At 43.4% G+C, this 21,069-nt stretch overlaps 1 protein-coding gene across 4 annotated transcripts in view; it reads left to right on the forward strand.

Annotated features, from left to right (window-relative positions):
* ENTPD1 (ectonucleoside triphosphate diphosphohydrolase 1) overlaps nt 1-8,660 on the forward strand; it is a 92,008-nt gene extending 83,348 nt beyond the window's left edge. For all 4 annotated transcript variants that reach the window (XM_084903521.1, XM_084903522.1, XM_084903520.1 and 1 more), the window contains 2 exons: nt 1,728-1,865; nt 4,548-8,660. In XM_084903521.1, the coding sequence (XP_084759647.1) occupies nt 1,728-1,865; nt 4,548-4,754 (345 nt within the window). In that variant the 3' untranslated portion in view covers nt 4,755-8,660. The remainder of the gene's footprint in view (nt 1-1,727; nt 1,866-4,547) is intronic.
* Nucleotides 8,661-21,069: the final 12,409 nt, after the last annotated feature.

The raw sequence follows: 21,069 nt of genomic DNA on the forward strand, positions 1-21,069 counted from the left end.
TTGCAACAGTGGATTGGTGGAATTCTGTATCCCATAGCGGTGTTTGGTTTGATAGGCCTGCCAAGACTACATCAAATGGGAGAAGAGGTCTTTTAACAAAGGAAAAGCAAAGTGCAGACAGCAAGGGGCAGGGACCTGGAAAGGCAAAGGCAACTGATATCACACCAAGGTCTCAGGAGAATGTCATATGCAGAGGAGTTGATCAAAGAATAATTCCAAGGACTGTAATAAAAAGAAAGGTTCCTGAAATGCTCTTTCTCCCGTTGGAAGGTAGCCCGGCAGAGGTCTTCTCCTCTAATAAAGCCTATGTCCTGGTTCTCCGGCCCCTCATTCTCATCTTTCAGTTCCAAGCTGGGTCATTCGAAGACTCCATCAGAGCAGCACAAAGCAGGCGTGGAATTAGGTGTGGAATTAGTTTTCCAGGGATTGAGGGCTGGCAGGAGCCAAGTGAGAAACAGACTCCAGCTTCCAGTTTGGGTTTAGAGATAGGATGTTCCTTGTAAGGGGAGAGAAATCCGAGCAAAAGCAGGACAGGTAGGCAGCCAAGAGGTCCCACATATAAAATATGTTATAATTCCTAGTATGTGCTTAACAAATGCTAATTTTCTCTCTTCCTAGGGCAGTGGTGATGTACATGGGAGGGAATGCCTGTCATAAGGGCTGAGGAATAGGATAGAAGAAATAACTGGAGCTGAGCTAGCGATGTCCTCGCCTGCTGACTTTTATTGAGGGGCGAAGAGGAGCATCAGGGCACATATTCACAACTAGGCAAAGGCAAGGGTTGGCAGGTAGCTGTTAATATCTTCTTTCAGGAGTAGGGTAAGTAAACACATGCATGACTCAGATGCAAAAAAAAAAAAAAAAAAGGTTAGGTAAAGACAGAGGGACAGAAGGTGAGATGTTAGCACTTTTAGGAACCCTGAGCAAAATGCTTCCTATGTATTCCACAGCTGTTTATCAAACATACTATGTACATGATCACATTCTGTGTTGGCTATTCTGGGCAAGGACTAAGTTCCTAGGGCAATGGTCGGCAAACTCATTAGTCAACAGAGTCAAATAGCAACAGTACAATGATTGAAATTTCTTTTGAGAGTCAAATTTTTTAAACTTAAACTATATAGGTAGGTACATTGTTATTAACTTAATTAGGGTACTCCTAAGCTGGCCTTTGCTAAAAACTCAAGGGGCCAAAGAGCCGCATGTGACTCTCGAGCTGCAGTTTGCCAACCACTGTCCTAGGGGATACTGATACTACTAGTCCAGAGATTAAACTGAGTGGCTTTTTATGACACTATTTCCTTTAAGATGCTTATAGAGGCTCTGAATTAAAGGCTGGTCAAGAACATATAGAAAACTCTGATTAAACGAAGATTAATGGATTTCTTTTATGCAAGAATTTTCACACCTCTAACATGCTGATCTGATTGTGCACTGCAAGTTTTACAAGGGATGAAAGTGTTTCTGGCCTACTAAACAGAAACAACTTCTCTCCTGGAGTTCTTATTACTGTCTCAGAGAATCTTAGAGGAAAAGTCCCCTAAACAGACTCTAAACTATACACCCCTGCACCCACTAAAGGAGGGCAACACCGTTCCTAAAGCCCTTTGGAGAGGTCACCTTTCAGGTCTGCATAAGCTGGGGCCCTCCTCTCTCTGGATCGACGGAAAAAGAAGTGGAGAAGTGCCTGTTGTACAAGTATGATATCTTTTTCACTTCACTTTCAGCTGAAGGAACGTTTTCATAACGTGAAGGAGAAGTACCTGAGTGAATACTGCTTTTCCGGAACATACATTATCACTCTCCTTCAGGAGGGCTATCATTTCACACCTGATTACTGGAAGAATATTCATTTCATGGAAAAGGTAATTTGGGTACTTGATAGGTTGGGGGTGGGGTGATGAGATTGGGTTGTTGTGACTGAAGCAGCTTTGGATTTGAAAGAGGTAGGAGTCAACCTGATTTAAGTTTTGGGCTGATGTCCCATTCTACCACTTTACCTCTAATCCAAACTGGCATTTTGTGCCAGACTATCCGGGGGCTTTGTTGAGGGTAGCTTCAAAGTTGAACAATTTGAAAACTCACTGTGAAGAAGGGGAAGAGTGGCTGTGAATGGGAGGTCTTTGTTTAGAAGCCAAGCTCAGCATGAGCTTTAAAGGAGAAAAAAGAAAAAAGAAAAAAGCAACCTCATTGCTGTGCTTTACCATAGCGCCACCTGCAGGTATTCAGGCAGAGAATCATTTACATCTGCTGCATGATTCATGGGCAAATCACGCTTGAAAAAAATATCAAGAACAGTATTTCTCTACATTTTATGTCCATACCCGGTAATGGCAAAAACAATCTACCCCTTTATTAAATACTAGAGCCCCAGTGCACGAAATTTGTGCATGGGGTGTGTGTGTGTGTGTGTGTGTGTGTGTGTGTGTGTGTGTCCTTAGCCCGGCCAGCACCCTCTCCAATCTGGGACCCTTAGGGGGATGTCCAACTGCCAGTTTAAGCCTGATCCCTCTCACAGACCAGGACTGCTGGCTCCTAACTGCTCACTGGCCTGCCTGCCTGATTACCCCCTAACCGCTCCCCTGCCAACCTGGTTGATGCCATACTGCTTCCTTGCCACCTGATTGCCCCCATCTGCCGGCCCAATCACCCTCAACTGCCCTCCCCTGCTGGTCTGGTCACCTCCAAATGCCCTCTCCTGCCAGCCTGATTTCACCCACAACTGCCCTCCCCTACTGGCTGGCCATCTTGTGGTGGCCATCCTGTGGCGGCCATCTTGTGATGACGTCACACGATGCCATCTAGGCTTTTATTATATAGGATGATGATTTCAAGTAAAACAAAACATTGAAGCAGAGGACCGTAGGCTTGAGGCTACTCCACTCTTGCCAAGACTGGCCTTGCTTATTCAAACACAAATCTTTCCCTGTTTTAATATCCCAGTCTTCCTTTTATTCCATCAGTTTATGTTGTCTGTTTGAGGAGCATGTCTATGTCAAATTTACAAGCAATTTATATTCTCTGAACTCCAGTGAATAAGCCAATACTCCTAACCCCAGGTGATAACTAACTCTGGTACCTTCCTTGACATTCACAGTCAGATAAGGTTCCTGTCCCTCATAAAAGGAAGTGGGCTTTTTACAAATTATTAATTCCTAGTATTGATAAGAGCTTAGGATACAGAAACATTTCCACACGGTATTGGCTGGAATGTAAATTGGCACATCCTTTGGGAAGACTGTATCAGCAGGATGTACTAAGAGCCCTAAAATATGCAACTAAATTTATCCAATTACCCCATTTTTAGGATTTATAAGTAATGGATAAAGTAAGTAAAAATGAACATATAAAGCAATTCATGGCAGTGATAATGTTATAGAAATTCCTTGAGACATAGGATGACTTTACAAGGTATTGTTAAGTGAATAATTCTACATACGATTTAATTCCATTTTGGGGGAGGATAAGAAAAAAACCTTACAGAGAGGACTAGAAGGATATGTCACAAAATGACATTAGCAGCAACTTTCTGAGTGGTAAAGTACAGTGGTTTTTCTTTTCTTTTTAGGATTATACATATTTTCTAACTTTTCTACTATGACCATGAAAAACTAGAGTAATGAAAACATTTCCAAAAGTATTTATTATTCATAGATTACCTATATTCCAATAAGTTTTTTAAAATATATTTTTATTGATTTCAGATAGGTAGGGAGAAGGAGAGAGACCTGGAAACATCAATGATAGAGGATCATTAATTGGCTGCCTCCTGCAGGCCCCACACTGGGGATTGAGCCTGCCACCCGGGCATGTGCCCTGACCTGGAATCAAACTGTGACCTCCTGTTTCATAGGTCGATGCTCAACCACTGAGTCATGCCTGCTAGGTTATTCCAATAAATTTTGAGGCAAGTGGAAATTATTCTCAGGAAGATGGCAGGATAAGAGCATGTTTTATCATTTAAAAAGAATCCTTTCTCATGTATATGCAGTTTTCCAACTTCCATAAAGCAATATTGACTTATTGGGATTATTCCCCAAACTCCCCTACTTGAATCATAAAGAAGTCCTGGTTTATATGGATGAGATTCCTGGTCCTGGACATAAATGTAAAAGGCCAAGGATCAGCATTATTCTCTTACCCTTTGTCTGATTTCTGTCACCTTCTACCTCCCTCCCTTCCTCACCCTTGATCCCTGACATTCACACAAACAAAAAAAGAATGCAAATCTCCAAAGACCTATTTATGTTCTTCTATTTAAGTTCTAAGGGAGAAATGGGCAGTCTGTCACCAAGATGCTCTCTAAATTTTGGGAATATAATAGTGAGGCTCCAAACCCTCCTTCTTAATCACTTGCCCCTGCTCCATTTGCCCCACAACCAAGTTCTCAGTTTAGAACGTAGAAGTAATCCCTGTAGAGAGCTGAATGTGGTGCTTCTCCACTTTCTGGTTGCTCAGTGCTGTGGATGGGTGGGAGAGGGAGATGCGTGTGAAAGCTCATTTAATCCTCAGACCAGAAACAAACAGATTTTCCTCACTGTTTGCAGATCCTGCACACTGACGTGGGATGGACTTTGGGCTACATGCTGAACCTGACCAACATGATCCCAGCTGAGCAGCCGATGTCCACACCTCTCCCCCATTCCACTTATGTCTCCCTCATGGTCCTCTTCTCCATAATCCTGGTCGCAGCGATTTTCATAGGCTTGATTGTGTTCCACAGGCCTTCATGTTTCCAGAAAGACAGGGTATAGCAGGAGTAGCTGAAATCTGCTGGCTGGAGTGAGGAAAAAAAACTTGTCCAGGAAGCACTTTCCTCTGCAGTGGTGTCCAAAGTCACCCTTCCTTGCTCACCAAGGCCAGTTTTGACCTGTATGAAGCTTTTCTGGCTTTGCTGAAGTCTTTCCTTGGAAAGTATTCACCACCTTCTGCCTCAAGAACTTCCTGACGACGTTGTCTCTTTTGTGAGTCTTTCCCAAACCTTCCCCTTTTCTTTTTTGTGCTCCGTGTTTGTGTAGGTCTTAAAAACCTGCCATCTTTCATGATCATTGCTTTAGAAAAGAATAATATTGGTTTTATTCAGAAGAAGAGAGTCCTGAATCCTGTGTTGAGAACTTGTGCTGGCTAAAAGAAGAATCTCGCTGTAATCTTACAGAATCCTTTTACTCTCGTTTTGCACTTATTAAGAAAGCCATACAAGGCCTTTGGAGAGGGTAGACACACATCCCATTCCCAATTTGCCCTTTGCATGGGAGAATTTTCTCAACGAGGCAAATATGTCATAGTCCAAAGAGTCTTGTAAGGGAATTTATGTGCTTGTGCAGTTAATATTCAATCCAATCCCAAACAGGGATGTGGGTGAATCATATATTCCTGGATGATACAAAAATGCTATAGAATGGAATATCCAGATCAGAGATTTTTAAAAAGCTGATGTACATATAGACATTCAGATACCAGGACATATACTACATAGTGGATGTATACATGTCAGGAAGGAAAATATAGTTACAATCAAGGGTTGAGAAATGCACACTTGGGTTCTGTTTTTACTGTAGTAAAATACATATAAAATTCACCATTTTAACAGGTACAATTCAGCAGCCCTGCATTTATAATGTTGTGCAATCATCTCCACTATCTAATTATAGAATATTTTTATCACCAAAAAAATTGACTGGAGACAAGACCATTCCTGGGTAGGCTCAAATCACCAACCTTTAAGTTAATAGGCAAGTATACTAGCCAACTGCACCACAAAGATGCTACTGAGTTTCAAAGCCATGCCATATCTTGTTGTCCCAGTGTGTACTTCAGTAAGAGACATGCCTTTTTGCTGTCATGGTATTTACACATCAAAATGTGCCAAGAACTAGAGCTGAAAATGTTGATGCCACTTCTGTCATACAAGTAGGAGTTGCATTTACTTATTCCATGGTATATTTTGTGGGAGAAGCAGCAGCTGTGGACCTTGTCATGGAAATATGAAGAGACCCTGTGCCTCCTTTCTTTAGGGATTGGTGAAAGTTATTTTTTCAGCAGGATGGGGTGTTGAAGTGCTACTCTGAACTTTCCCCAGGAATGACTGTTGAGCTGATGTGGGGTGGGCTTGGTGGGGGGAGGGAGGAGGAAAAGCTCTCCACAAATTAGAAGCCAAATATCTCTACATATCTTGAGTAACCAAGTCATATTTTTTTTTTACAGTATCCAGCTGAATATAAGTGTGTATCTTGATCTGGAATAAGAAGTCAAATCAGGGCATGTTTAACCTCTTTCTAGTAGTAGTAACTATATTATTATAGCTAGTATTTATTGAGCATTTGTTATGTACTATATTCTCTGTCCAGGTGCATTATATTAATTTTATCATTTAATCTCCACAATAATCTCAAGGTCGGTACTACCATTCCACTTCATAGAAGCAGCAAGTGAGGCTCAGAGATGCTAAGTCACTTGCTCAAATGATTGAGGCAAAGCCTGGCATGCTCTACACCCTATTTTCTCTCCCATATATACTACTAAACAGTCTCATAATTTCAAAGCATGTACTTAACTCTCTGAATGAGTACAGGGCTTATAGGCATGGTAGAAAAGGAAGTAGACAGAGCACCTGTTTCCTGATGGATTTGGGATTTAATATTGCTTTAAGCCCACAAAAGCTATCATGGCAACACTGATACTCTGTTCATGTATTTTTCACGTACTTTGCATAGTAACATATGTGACATAAGATGCTTATCAATGATTCCCATACTCCTGGCTTCTTAATTATACTGCTTGCTCACTGCACAACAGTTCAGAATCAGATAAATAGTAATTGATGATGATAATGAACATAAAAGGTCATAAAAATAGAGCCAACAACAGCTCCTTTCTTCCTTATGTCTACATATACAAAGCACCGTCAGGGACATTACCTATTCTGGTCCTAAAACTCCCCACAAGGTGGTATTATTTCTATTTTACAAACAATTGGCATATAAACTAGTATATGGTAGAGCCAACTCATGTCTCTGTCCCAAGTTTATTGCCTTTTCTTTTCTAAACCTTGCCCCTCAGCAAGTGGGAATTAGAACTTGGTTTCCTTCTGTAAACACTGAAATCTCTTCTTATTCCATTTCTGTCTTATTGCCTGGATTAAAAAAAAATCTTAAAGATATTTGGGAGCCAAACTCCACTTATTATAAGTATCAAATCATGATTAGTAGCACAACCTCATCTGTAGTAGCGACATAGGATTTTTGAGGCAGATCTAGGAATCTGCTTCTAGCCATTTTGAATGAGGAAGGCCAAGTAAAATAGGTTATATAAAAAATTTACTATTGGATTACCCACTGGTTATAAATGATTGACATTCCTTCTTAGACTTTCACCCATTCCTTTAGAAGGTGGTAAACTTTTATGTACCCACTGGGAGGGAAATCTGAAATGGTTACTTCTGTGGACAAAAGAATTGAAGTTATTAGGGTGTGTGTGTGAGAGAGAGAGAGAGAAAGAGAGAAAGAGAGAGAGAGAATCAAAAGTTTCACCTTAATAAGATATACTTCATTTTAATGTTGCATCATTCAAGACCTCTATAAGAAAAATATGGTACAATCAAACTGAGTGACTATGGATGGTTTAATAAAGTGACTACTATATCCAAAATATTAGCATTTTAACATGCAGTTAATATAAAAATTATTAATGAGATGTTTATTTTTTCATATTAATCTTTTGAAGTCTGCTATGTGTAATAATACTTATTATAAATCTTAATAAGATTAAGTATATTTCAAGTGCTGAGTAGTCACATGTTACTCACGGCTACCATATTGGACAGCACAGGTATAAAAATACATTCAAAGCCAAAAGGACACATATAATAATCCTTCTTCTTTTTCTTGGGGAGAGGCATTTTGAGAGTTTTTTTTTTTTAAAGAAGCAGCTATAGATGCTATAACCTTCTTGCTATTATTTATTATATATGAAGTTTAACATCATTCTTAAACAAGCTTTTAAGATTCTAGCCCCACATTTCACTTCATTCCTCAGGTTTTGTTGCCTTTTTTGTGAAGGGAGAGATGTCTGTTATTCAGACCAACGTGCCTGACCTTTGGAAAATTCAATCTGGATTCAAAGATAATATAAGTAATTATGATGCTCATATTTTATAGTCAAGTGCACATCTGAATATTAAATAAAGATAATAGCTCAGAAAGCAAAGTTTACCATAAAATAGTAAAATCACTAATAAAATATATTCTCCTTTATTGTCAATTTAAAAGATGAGCTGAATTTCATCCAAATGGTCAGATCCCTGTCTGATTCAGATTCTAATCACTGCAATCTTGTTAGAAATTGACAGTTGCTCCTAGTTAGCTGTGCTCATTAACCATATGTTTCAGTTTGTTAGTTTTAAAATTAGTAATAACAGCTCAGCCAGTGTTGCTCAGTGGTTGAGCATCAACCTATGAACCAGGAAGGAGGTCACAATTCGATTCTCAATCAGGGGACAAGCCTGGGTTGTGGGCTTGACCCCCCCTCCTCACGCCTCCACCCCAGTGTGGGGTGTGCAGGAAGCAGCACTCAATGATTCTCTCTTATCACTGATGTTTCTATCAATATCTCTCTCCCTTCGTCTCTGAAATCAATAAAAAATGTATTTATTAAAATGACAACGAACTCAAAGTGTCAGTGGCTTACTATGGTAAATGTTGATTTTCTTGTTCATGGTCTGCCAGTCAGCTGGGTAGCTCTGCTTCAGGCCTGCTGCATGTGCCTCACAGTCTCCTTGCCTGGTGTCTTCCTGAGCCATGTTCTCATGCTGAATGGCAGAGGTAGACGTGAGTGAGAGGAAACCTAGAATATCTCTTGACACTTTGGCCAGGACGGCCCATCACTTCCATTCACTTTCTATTGACCTGAGTAAGTCATATGACCAATAACATTAGCAAGTTGGAAAAACACTGAAAAGAACGGCCAACTTATATGGCAAAGAATATGGATGATTGATTCTAATACAGAGAAGGAGTAAAGCATTGGGCCCAGGTTTCCAATCTACCAAAGTGTCTCATTAACTAAAACATAAAGTGTGTTTTCTGTAAATTAATCTACTTATCTTTCTAAGGAATATTCTTTTAAAAACAAGTCATTATTTCCAAGATGTCATCAAGCTGCAACTCCCTTCCACAGCCTTAGTCAGGGCGCTCTGGAAGCTCTCCAATTAGGCTCATGTTCTAAAATCGTAGATTTTCTGAGATACCATGCATCTATTTATTGTCCTAATTTTATATGTTTAAGATCAAGTGTTGTTAAGTACCCAAGTTTTTATTTGCACATGAACCTACTCTCGCAGGTATAATGGATTTTTTAATAATGGGGGAAGGAGTATCTTCACAAGCCTTTTCTTTAGAAAAGTGGCATTTAAGACTGCATGTGGAGAGGATCCAAGATGGCTGCTCGGGTATACACCTAGCCGCAGCAGCTCACAACAATTTCAAGGGAATACAACTAAAATGTAGAGTGGACATTGCCCAGAGCTACAGGTAGTCGACTGACTGAAAACTCTACAATAGGAAGGAGGGAGAAAACCAGAAGGAAAATCAGAGGAGCTGAAAAAAAGCCTAAGGTACGGAGACATGCGGCGCGCTCGCACGCACGCGCGCGCGGAGAGGTCGCAGCCGGAGAGGAGGAGAGGGCTGGGTGCTGCCTGGCGTTCCCTAGCAGGAAGGAAATAGAACCCCCAGCCTGGGCTGAACCCCCGAACCGGCAGCGCTGAGCCCCAAGTTATGTGCCAGACCCTGGGGACCCAGGCTCCGGCAGGGGGAGACAATCCCGGGGGACGGCGAAATGCGGGGCCCCCGGAGTCGCGCGCACATGGCGCGCAGAGGACTGAATGTTGACTCTGATGCTGGATTACCCTAGCCGGAAGAAACAAAGCCTCCGGCAGCAGCTCTGAGCCTCATTCCAGACCGCCACGAACTCCAGGTCTGGGCCAGTCCCTGGGGACCCAGGCTCGGGCAGGGGGAGACGGAGCTGTGAGGTGGAGTCCTGGGAGCGCGGCCAAAGGCCGAGCCCCCGGAGTCGCGCACACTGTGCGCAGAGGACAGTCTGTTGACTCTGATCCTGGACTCCCCTAGTGGGAGGAAGAAAGAAAGCTCCAGACTGGAGGAACGCCACGAGGAGCAGGAGCCCCTGCCGGACACCGGCCAGCCGGGCGCCAGCAAGGAGCCGGGCGATGGGGCCCCCAGTGGGGGGGGTGCCCCTGAGCCTTCGACTGCTGAGCGCTGGCAACGGAGCCAAGGACGGGGGCTACTTCCTGGGCGGCGCCGACCCCGGCAACAGACTGGAGCAGCGCGGGAGCCCGCGGAGAACAAAGGGGTGCCACAGGCCAACCTGCTGAGCTCCCAGGACAAGGAGGAAGAAACCAAAGAAGTTCTCAATGTGAAGAAATCAAGTGAGAGCAAATGATAGTAAAATTACTTAAGAAAGAATACAAAGAAGATCTTGAAAAATCAAAGACTACGTCAGAACTCAACGCACCAGCCAACATTGCAACATAAATGCGTTTTGTTTTTTTTTTAAAAAAAGAAAAAAAAAAAAGAGAAAAAAGGGACAGAATGTTGGAACAGCGGCGACCAGGCCTAGAGTGGCCAGGCACAAGGCAGTGGCAGCTGGGCCTGGAGCAGCAGTGGCCAGGCCCCAGAGCAGCAGCAGCCAGAACAAGAGCATCAACGGCCAGCACTGGAGCAGCCAGACCTGGGGCAGTGGCAGCCAGGCCTGAGGCAGAGGCGGCCAAGCCCAGGGTGGCCAGTCCAGGAACACCCAGACACGGAGTGGCTGGGCCTGAAGAAGCCCGGCCCAGAGCAGCCGGGTTGGGAGCAGCTAGGCCCAGAACAGCAGTAGCCAAGCACGGAGCATCCAGGCTGGGAGCGGCCAGGCTCGGAGCAGCCGGGTCTGGTGCGGCCAGGCCAGGAGCAGCGGCTGCCAGGCTGGGAGCGGCCAGGCCCGGAGCAGCAGCTGCCAGGCTGGGAGCGGCCAGGCCCGGAGCAGCCGGGTCTGGTGCGGCCAGGCCAGGAGCAGCGGCTGCCAGGCTGGGAGCGGCCAGGCCCGGAGCAGCAGCTGCCAGGCTGGGAGCGGCCAGGCCCGGAGCAGCCGGGTCTGGTGCGGCCAGGCCTGGAGCAGCGGCTGCCAGGCTGGGAGCGGCCAGGCCCGGAGCAGCCGGGTCTGGTGCGGCCAGGCCCGGAGCAGCGGCTGCCAGGCTGGGAGCGGCCAGGCCCGGAGCAGCCGGGTCTGGTGCGGCCAGGCCCGGAGCAGCGGCTGCCAGGCTGGGAGCGGCCAGGCCCGGAGCAGCCGGGTCTGGTGCGGCCAGGCCCGGAGCAGCGGCTGCCAGGCTGGGAGCGGCCAGGCCCGGAGCAGCCGGGTCTGGTGCGGCCAGGCCAGGAGCAGCGGCTGCCAGGCTGGGAGCGGCCAGATCCGGAGCAGCAGCTGCCAGGCTGGGAGCGGCCAGGCCCGGAGCAGCCGGGTCTGGTGCGGCCAGGCCCGGAGCAGCGGCTGCCAGGCTGGGAGCGGCCAGGCCCGGAGCAGCCGGGTCTGGTGCGGCCAGGCCGGGAGCAGCGGCTGCCAGGCTGGGAGCGGCCAGGCCCGGAGCAGCCGGGTCTGGTGCGGCCAGGCCAGGAGCAATGGCTGCCAGGCTGGGAGCAGCCAGGCCCGGAGCAGCGGCTGCCAGGCTGGGAGCGGCCAGATCCGGAGCAGCAGCTGCCAGGCTGGGAGCGGCCAGGCCCGGAACAGCCGGGTTTGGTGCGGCCAGGCCAGGAGCAATGGCTGCCAGGCTGGGAGCAGCCAGGCCCGGAGCAGCGGCTGTCAGGCTGGGAGCGGCCAGGCCCGGAGCGGCCGGGACCGGAGCAACCGGTCCCAGAGCAGCCGGGTCGGGTGCGGCCAGGCCTGAAGCAGCAACAGCCAAGTCCAGAGCAACTAGGTCGGGAGCGGCAGTGACCAGACCCGGAGCAGCTGGTTGTGGAACGAACCAGAGCAACAGAGGCCAGGCCCGGAGCAGCCAGGCCCGAAACAGCTCGCTCCTCGCCTGTACCTGCCCACAGCTGCCTCTCAGACATGGCTGGAAACTTTTGCGGGAACTTGAGGGTCTGCTGAATCAAGTGATGAAGGCTTAGATCTGGATGTGTTGAGTTAGTATAGCGCTGGGGTGCTGATCTGTGAGTGCCTTGGGTGGGGCCTGGATGAGGCTGGTTGACCTATTTGGAAATGTCTTTTGTGTGAAGTGTATCATTGGGCATGTGGAGGTATTATTGATATGAGAAAATGCTAAGTAACAGATTTACTATCTGAAAAGGGATTTACTATCGGGGAAAGGGAGGGAGGAAGAGACTGAACATAAACTGTGCACCTATGGATGAGGACAATGGGGGATGGGGAGGGGGCAGAGGGTGGGGTGGGAACCTGGTGGAGGGGGGAAGAAAAGAGGAACCTTTGTAATAATATGAACAATAAAGATTGATTTAAAAAAAAAAAAAAAAAAAAAGACTGCATGTGATAAAATCATTGCTATACCTTTTGCATTTCTCTATTTTAAATAAATTTCTAAATTTAAATTGATGATACAATGATGGCATCATCAGCACTTGAGTTGACTTTTTGTTTTTATGCTCCTTTTGTGTGTATGTTGAATAGCAAAGCTCACCAGTGAACATGACAAGTGCTATACGGTCACCTAAGAACAACAAAACTCCTTAAAATTTATGAAGAGAGGGGGGGAAAGTCTTGGGAGTTAAGGAGGAAATATAGTGTATTTAGGATGAGCTAAACTGAACTCTATTTTCCCTCCTAAACCTGTCCCTCCTCCTGCATTTTATCATGATTAATACCACAACTACCTCCAGTAACCAAGATCAGAATCAACTTCATCAGTAATAACTGCCCACTCTGCCTTTGCAACATTTTTCATTTTGACTCACCTTTCCAATATTATTATTATCACCTCAGTAAAGACCCGATACCAGGAATGGCGGTCTTGTTGCCAATTTATTACTGCCAGATTAATCTTTAAAAAAACCCGGCCTAATCACATTGCTCCCCAACTAAAACTGTGCTGGTTTTCCATTTCCTACAAAATAAGGTTAAATGCTCCAACAGACATCTGTGTCTTTTGATCCATGCCTAATTCTTCATCTGACACTGTTCAGGTGTTATTTGTTAAACGTGGAATACCTTTATCCCACTCTAACTTCAAAGCTCAGTTCAAATGCTCCTTCACTCAGTGAGGTCTTCTTTAAATCTCTATGTCAGAATCAATTGCTTCTTCCCTTTGCTTCCACAGTCCTTTATCTGGTTCTCCAGTAGAACACTGAGACCCTTCTACTCAGGATCTGGATTATACTCCTTAGAGCAAGATATGTGGCCCATTTCATTTCGAACAGTTGGGCTCAGGGGGATTTTAGGAGGAACCAGGAAACAGTCCTAGTTAATCTCCCTGCCCACTGCTAAGAGGCTGGCCCATACCACTATTTATGCGTCAGTATCCTTATTTGTGTTATCTCTTAATAGGTCTATCCTCTTCCTCCAGCTTTTAAAGACCAGCTCAACTCCTGATTCCTCAATGAAGCCTTATTTGATTACCCACATTGCATCTTCCTTCTTGGACCATGCTTTTAGTTTCTAACCACTCAGCATTTGATTATACATATTAAAGTAGAATTCTAAGGATTAGAGTGCACAATAAAAGGTCATACATAAAAATTTAATGTATATGAGTCACCCAGGGATCTTGTTGAAATAAAAGTATTTTATTTTAATTAATAAAAAATGGTTCAGTAGGTCTAGGGTAAGGCTGAGGTCTACATTTCTAACTGCCGATAATGCCAGTATTGCTGTCCAGGGATCTTCGGGTATCAAAGATTTTATCATTCCACAACTCTCAGGTAAGTGGTAATATACTCTGACTGATGTGCTTCTTCCGGCAGAACATTCCACAGTGGGCCAGCTCAAGTGCCAATCACAAACCTTACTCCTTCCCTCACACAGCAAGCCTTAGTGCTGCTTTTGTCAGGTTTCTGTACCTCTTGTGATTTCTGTCTCTCCCGTCCTCTGCCTTTGGGGAACCAACTGCCTCACAATCAGTGGAGATGTGGTGTGCCTCAGAGGGATTTCTCCCAGTTTTTCTGCCCTGCTCCTAGCCTTCTAGGTACTACCCTGGTGGTCTTGGTAGAAGCCTTTGGGAAAGAACTGATAGGTGATCCATAATGCAAACTCACGTGCAACTTTTAAAAATTCTTTAAAACTTCAGCTGGTTTCTTATTATTTCTAAGGATTTTTTTCCCTCCTTCTGTCACTCTACCAGGGGTGAAAGGGCTAGTGACTTTCAGGAATTAAGCTCTGTTAGGCTTCAACACACTATGATTTTGTAGTTTAACTAGCCAGGTGGAAGTTCAAACTCCTGTTTCTATGTACATAATTATGTGTAAAATAAAAATGAATCATAGAAAATTATTTTTTTACGAAGTTTGCAACCAGAAACACAAACATTAGCATATGTAACGAAAAAGTTTTAATAAATCAAATAGATTTCCAGTTTTAAAAAGCAACAATTATATATACTCTATATTGCCTGTTTCCTTATATTTGTAAATAATCATACTAAAAAATGGAAGAGCCGAAACCGGTTTGGCTCAGTGGATAGAGCGTCAGCTTGCGGACTTAAAGGTCCCGGGTTCGTTTCTGGTCAAAGGCATGTACCTTGGTTGTGGGCACATTCCCAGAAGAGGGTGTGCAGGAGGTAGCTGATCGATATTTTTCTCTCATCAATGTTTCTAACTCTCTATCCCTCTCTCTTCCTCTCTGTAAAAAAATCAATAAAATATATTTTAAAAATAATAAAAATAAAAAATAAATTTAAAAATGGAAGATATAAATGATGGATTTATAATATCACAAGTTGCCTTTTGACATACAACTTTTTTTTTTTTTTTAAGGGAACTAGAGACCCAGTGCACAAATTTGTGCACAGGTGGGGTTCCTTGGCTTGGCCAGTGATCTATCTGGGCGGGCCAGCTGGGAGAAGGGAATGCGGAAGGTTGGCAGGCTGTGGGAGTGCACTGACCACTAGGGGGCAGTTCCTGCATTGAGCATTTGCCCACTGGTGGTCAGTGCATATCACAGTGACCAGTCGTTCTGCCATTCAGTCGATTTGCATATTAGCATTTTATTATATAGGATAATTTTTGGCAAGTAACAATGAAAAAGGGCAGATATACATAAATGGTGAGCAGTTTTTAAAGTGAACTTCTCAGCACCAATTGTAGTCTTTTCATAATGTTCTCCTTCTCATCAGCTCTGCAACCTACAGGCATGCCATAATTAGCATCAGTAGCTTAAAAAATATGACATTTTGTGTTGTTCCATAGTTCTTGAATTTTTACCTCTATAGTAGTCAATTGAACCATCTTCTTGGAATACACATGTAGATTAAAGCCCCTGTGAAGAATATGCTCTGTCTCCTGCAGTTAAATCCATCTGAAGGATGTATTCTTCAACTATTTTCTGGACAGACTAGTCTAAAAATATAACAGAAACAAGTTATTTTTAACTTTTTTATTATTAAAATTTTCAAATATAAAAAGTAGAAGAATACACACCTATTACAGAATTTCACCAATTGTCATCATTTTGCAAATCTTGCAGAAACAGTGTTTACAATTATAATCACAGACAGAAAAGGACTTAAACTTTATGGAGGGCACTGTGCAAAAAGAAATCTACTCTTTGACCAATTGGCAAATAGCAAAGGTGGGTAGAATTATTGCATTATGCAACATGGTAAAAGGTAGCAGGGGTAAGGTACTTAATTGTACTGAAGGATGCACCTTGCATGAAAGGAGATAGACTATACCTTACAGGGCCGTCTTCCTCCTGCTGGCAGAATTAGGACCACAGTAGCTTTATTTGCTTATTCCTATTTATTTATTTATTTATTTAAATATATTTTCAAGTTTTTCTGGCTTAGATGCTTTTTAAAAAAATATATTTTATTGATTTTTTACAGAGAGGAAGGGAGAGAGATAGAGAGTTAGAAACGTCGATGAGAGAGAAACATCGACCAGCTGCCTCTTGCACACCCCCCACCGGGGATGTGCCAGCAACCAATGTACATGCCCTTGACCAGAATCGAACCCGGGACCTTTCAGTCCGCAGACAGATGCTCTACCGCTGAGCCAAACCGGTTTCGGCTGCTTATTCCTTTTTAGATTATGAAGTTAAAGAGAATAGCAGAATAATTATGACGTAGCAGTAAATCAATGAGTTACATTACTTATAGACAATCTCTTAGAATACTTGACCCTGAGAAGCTGAAGAAGGCTAATCAATCATCTATTTTAAATTTAAGTTTTGCTTTATGTTTAAACCCAAACCTCTCTTTTTTAAGGCTGCTTTTAAAAAATATAGATATTTTGTATTGATCTCAGAGAGTAAGGGAGAAGGAGAGAGGGAGAGAAACATTAATGATAACATTACAGAGAAAAATGCTGAGAGTGCAAAACACTCATATATACTATATTTTTAGTATAGAGAGGCTTCAAGATAATTTTTAAATTCTATCAGTTTATAAATATACATATATACATAACACACGTGTGTTAAAGAACAAACTCTAGTATTGTATATACATAAGTATGTATATTTGTATATGTCTATACATAAATGTATATGCATTTGTATAGGTGTGTGCACATGTGTGTAAACTCAGAAGAAATTCCAGTATTGTATATGTACGTGTGCACATGTGTGTAAGTCATAGAAGAAATTCAAGTACCATCTGATAGCCTTGATTCAGTTTTAGATATATTGGCAGAATAAAGACAAATTATTACTTAAGAGTCACAGTACCTGAGATTTTGAAAGGATCATAGAGATTACTTAGCTCAGATTTGCCAAATAGTTTGGAGTTTGCCAAATAGTACCTTATATCATGGAATTCTGTGGGAAAACAGAATTCTATGCTCAAGGTGAGGAAAAGGTGGGTTAAAACAAATTTTTTTGTTTTACTTCAAGAATTCTAAGGGCTTTTAATAAGCTGATGTTCATGGTGGCAGCAGTTTGTATTTCCAAAAACTTATTTGATTAAAAAGAACTCTTTCATCCTGTAAAACATCTAAGAAAACACTAGTTTCATTTGTCCTTAGAATACAGCATAGGAAAAGCTTACTGAAAAAAACAAAAACAAATGTAAGCGTTTTTGTTTGTAAAGCGATGTCAGGTCTGGCATCCCATTTTATTTTATTATTATTTTTTTAAGACTTTGAAAGTATGAAATTCCTTCCACTAATAGCAAGCTCAAGAAAGAAAGAAAAGAAAGAAAGAAGAGAGAGACAGGAGAGAGAGAGAGGGGGGTGGGGGAGGAAGAAAGAAAGAAAGAAAGAAAGGAAGGAAAGAAAGGAAAGGAAAGGAAAGGAAAGGAAAGGAAAGGAAAGGAAAGGAAAGGAAAGGAAAGGAAAGGAAAGGAAAGGAAAGGAAAGGAAAGGAAAGGAAAGGAAAGAAAGAAAGAGAAAGAAATGGAAGGAAGGAAGGAAGGAAGGAAGGAAGGGAGGGAGGGAGGGAGGGAGGGAGGGAGGGAGGGAGGGAGGGAGGGAGGGAGGGAGGGAGAGAGAGAGAGAGAGAGAGAGAGAGAGAGAGAGAGAGAGAGAGAGAGAGAAAGAAAGAAAGAAAGAAAGGAAAGAAAGAAAGAAAGAAAGAAAGAAAGAAAGAAAGAAAGAAAGAAAGAAAGAAAGAAAGAAAGAAAGAAAGAAAGAAAGAGCCGAAACCGGTTTGGCTCAGTGGTAGAGCGTCGGTCTGTGGACTGAAAGGTCCCAGGTTCGATTCCGGTCAAGGGCATGTACATTGGTTGCGGGCACATCTCTGGTAGGGGGTGTGCAAGAGGCAGCTGGTCGATGTTTCTCTCTCATAGACGTTTCTAACTATCTCTCTCCCTTCCTCCTCTCTGTAAAATATCAATTAAAAAAAAAAATATATATATATATATATATATATATATATATATATATATATATATATATATATATATATATATATATATATATATATATATATATATATATATATATATATATATATATAAGGAAGGAAGGAAGAAAGAATCCCTAGAATATCCAGGGCGCTCTTGGGGATGCCACACGCGAAGCACCTGACATCCAAGAACTCCTGTGCTCCGGCCAGGCAGAGGCAGCGGAGACAGACGGCAGGTGGCGTGAGTGGGTGCCCCGCGCCCTCACCTGCGCCTCCGGCCCCTCGGCGCACCCTCCCGCCACCCTCGCCCGCTGACACTCCCCAGCGCACCTGATGGCGCCAGAGACCACTCTTCGTCTGGATGGCGGGCTGGGGAGCATCCTCCCCGGGGAAGGCCCGCTCCTCTGGAGGCTGCGGCCCGAACTGGCCGGTACTCGCCCGTCGCTGAATCTATCCTTCATCACCTCGACGCGAGAGGTGCGGTGCGGGGCTCCCACGGCCCAGGCCACACCTTTCCCCCGGGGCAGCTGCGGCCACCGGGCACACATCCAGGTGGCGGGTGACCCAGGCTCCCACTGTGCGGTCACTGTGGAGGCGACGGCCGAAGTGACAGCCGCCGGCGCTTCGACTGGAGCTGCACGTGCAGGGAGCGCGGAACGGACTCCGCGCACACGTGTCCCGGGGCGCATGCTCCGTGCACCGCGGCGCTCTGTGCATGTCGCGCATGCTCCTTGGCCGCCGCCGCGGGCGTTCCGGATGCCAGTCTGCAGCTGTGCGGGGCGGTTGGTGACTTCTCGTGTGCGGTACATGGTCGTTCTGCCTTCGCCACCAAGACAAGGCGAGAGTACACTGTCTGCCCAGGTGAATGTTGTGTACTGCCACTTAAAGCCCCTCATCCCTCCTCGGTCGAGCTCCCCTGTGTGTCGCCAGGTTGGTGTCCTGTACTATGGGAAATACAGCGGGGGACCCGGGTAACCAGGGCCGGACCCGCACGGGCCTCTGGGACTTGTAGTCTCCAGAGCCTGTCCATCCCATCGTAGTGCTTGAGTGGTATAAAATCCTACACCATTTTACTTAACTGAGTGCCTGCTCTATGTTGAGCATCTTGCTAGGATGGGTGGAGGGTAGGTGAGGGCTCGCCCCAGCTCTCACTTTAGGGCAGGTATCAAGATGAACTTGCAAAAAATGGGATGTAATGAACAAAAATTACGAATTCAACGTGCTATTGGTGGTTACGGAAGAGCATGATTTCAGAGACACTGCCAATTGTAAGTTAGTATCCTTGAAGAGAAGATTGGGTTTGCCCAATTTAACTATTGGAGCAAGTTTTCTAACACAGAAAGTTGAATTGCTTGAAGAAGGTAAAAGTGTGAGTCATAATTTTTCCACATTAGGGAGTTCATAAAGGATTCATCATGCTATGTGACAATAGGTAAACTAAGATAAAGATAAAATTGGCTTTTGGACTGAATTCGGTTCTACTAAGGAAGGAAAGTGGATTGATACATTTGTAAAGATTTTCAACAGCAGCTGGGGGAAAACTAAAGGAAAAACAAAATTCTAGTTAGCTCATAATTAACCAAAGAAATACTACTCTTTGCCAGAATATGCATGTTGTGACCATTTCATACTCTGGAGACTTTCCCACAATTTTATTCTACTAACATTCTTGAGACCAAATGGCATGTGACTGAAGTAATCAAGGTGATTGAATACTGTACTAAATTTACACAAACATAAAATAGGTTTTAGGAATTTTCATTTGAGGGATCACCATAGTGATGAAGGCAATGTTGGATTAATTTGCAGAACCCAGAAATTTCTAAACGCTAAACAAAAAAGGCTGAATGAACTACTTGACTTTAATTCTCAGGCTTTCACTATGGACCTTCAGGTCCTCTGATATAAAAATATCGAGTCTCAATTGCCTTATTGTTTAGACTTTAGAAAAAGCTTTCATTGCAAGAATTGTAAATTAGCAGTATCTTTGGAGAGAATATTGGGTTTAACTGTTGGAGCAAGTTTTCTAACCCAGAAAGTTGAATTGCTGTAAGAAGGTAAAAGTGTGAGTCACAATTTTTCCTTTCTTCCACATGATATATTCAATAGAGCAGATGAAATTTTCATCTACATCTTCAATTTTATCCAATATTTTGTTTATAATCATTTACCTTTTATCCTTTATGGAATGGTAAATGAACCAGGTTAGAAACATCTCCAGGTATATGAAAATATTTGAGCCGAGACCGGTTTGGCTCAATGGATAGAGCGTTGGCTTGGGGACTGAAAGGTCCCGGGTTCGATTCCGGTCGGGGGCATTTACCTTGGTTGCGGGCATATCCCCAGTAGGGGGTGTGCAAGAGGCGGCTGATCGATGACTCTCTCATCGATGTTTCTAGCTCTCTATCTCTCTTACTTCCTCTCTGTACAAAATCAATAAAATATATTTTTAAAAAAGAAAAGAAAATATTTGATTAATAATTTCTATTATAATAAGGTTTTCATTTGGTAATTTAACGATGTATAGGATTATCACTGCTAATGTTTTTTGTAGATTAGCAGATAAAATTTTCGGATATAGGCATCAGTAAGCAAGCTATTAATTTTAAGTTCCTTTTAGAAGTCCTTGAAAATGGAAAGTAAATTCAAAATTCTCTTCTCTGGAACTAATTGACATCTTCAGAACATTCCACCCCAAAGCTACAGAATACACATTCTTCTCAAATGTACATGGGACATTTTCAAAGATAGATAACATGTTAGGACACAAGCTAAATCTTTATATATTCAAGAAGATTGAAATTTTATCTAGCATATTCTCAGATCACAATGGCATGAAATTAGAAATCAGCTACAGTAAAAATGCTCAAAAACAAATACATGGAGGCTAAATAGCATGCTTTAAACAATGAATGGGTTACCAAAGAGAACAAAGAAGAAATAAAAAACATCCTGGAAACAAATGACAATGAAAACACAACAATCCAAAATCTATGGGACACAGTGAAAGCAGTCCTGACAGGGAAGTTCATAGCACGACAGGCCTATTTCAAAAAACAAGAAAAACTGGTAATA

Source organism: Pipistrellus hanaki (genome assembly GCF_964339955.1).
Source record: "Pipistrellus hanaki genome assembly, chromosome: 14".
Taxonomy (NCBI): domain Eukaryota; kingdom Metazoa; phylum Chordata; class Mammalia; order Chiroptera; family Vespertilionidae; genus Pipistrellus; species Pipistrellus hanaki.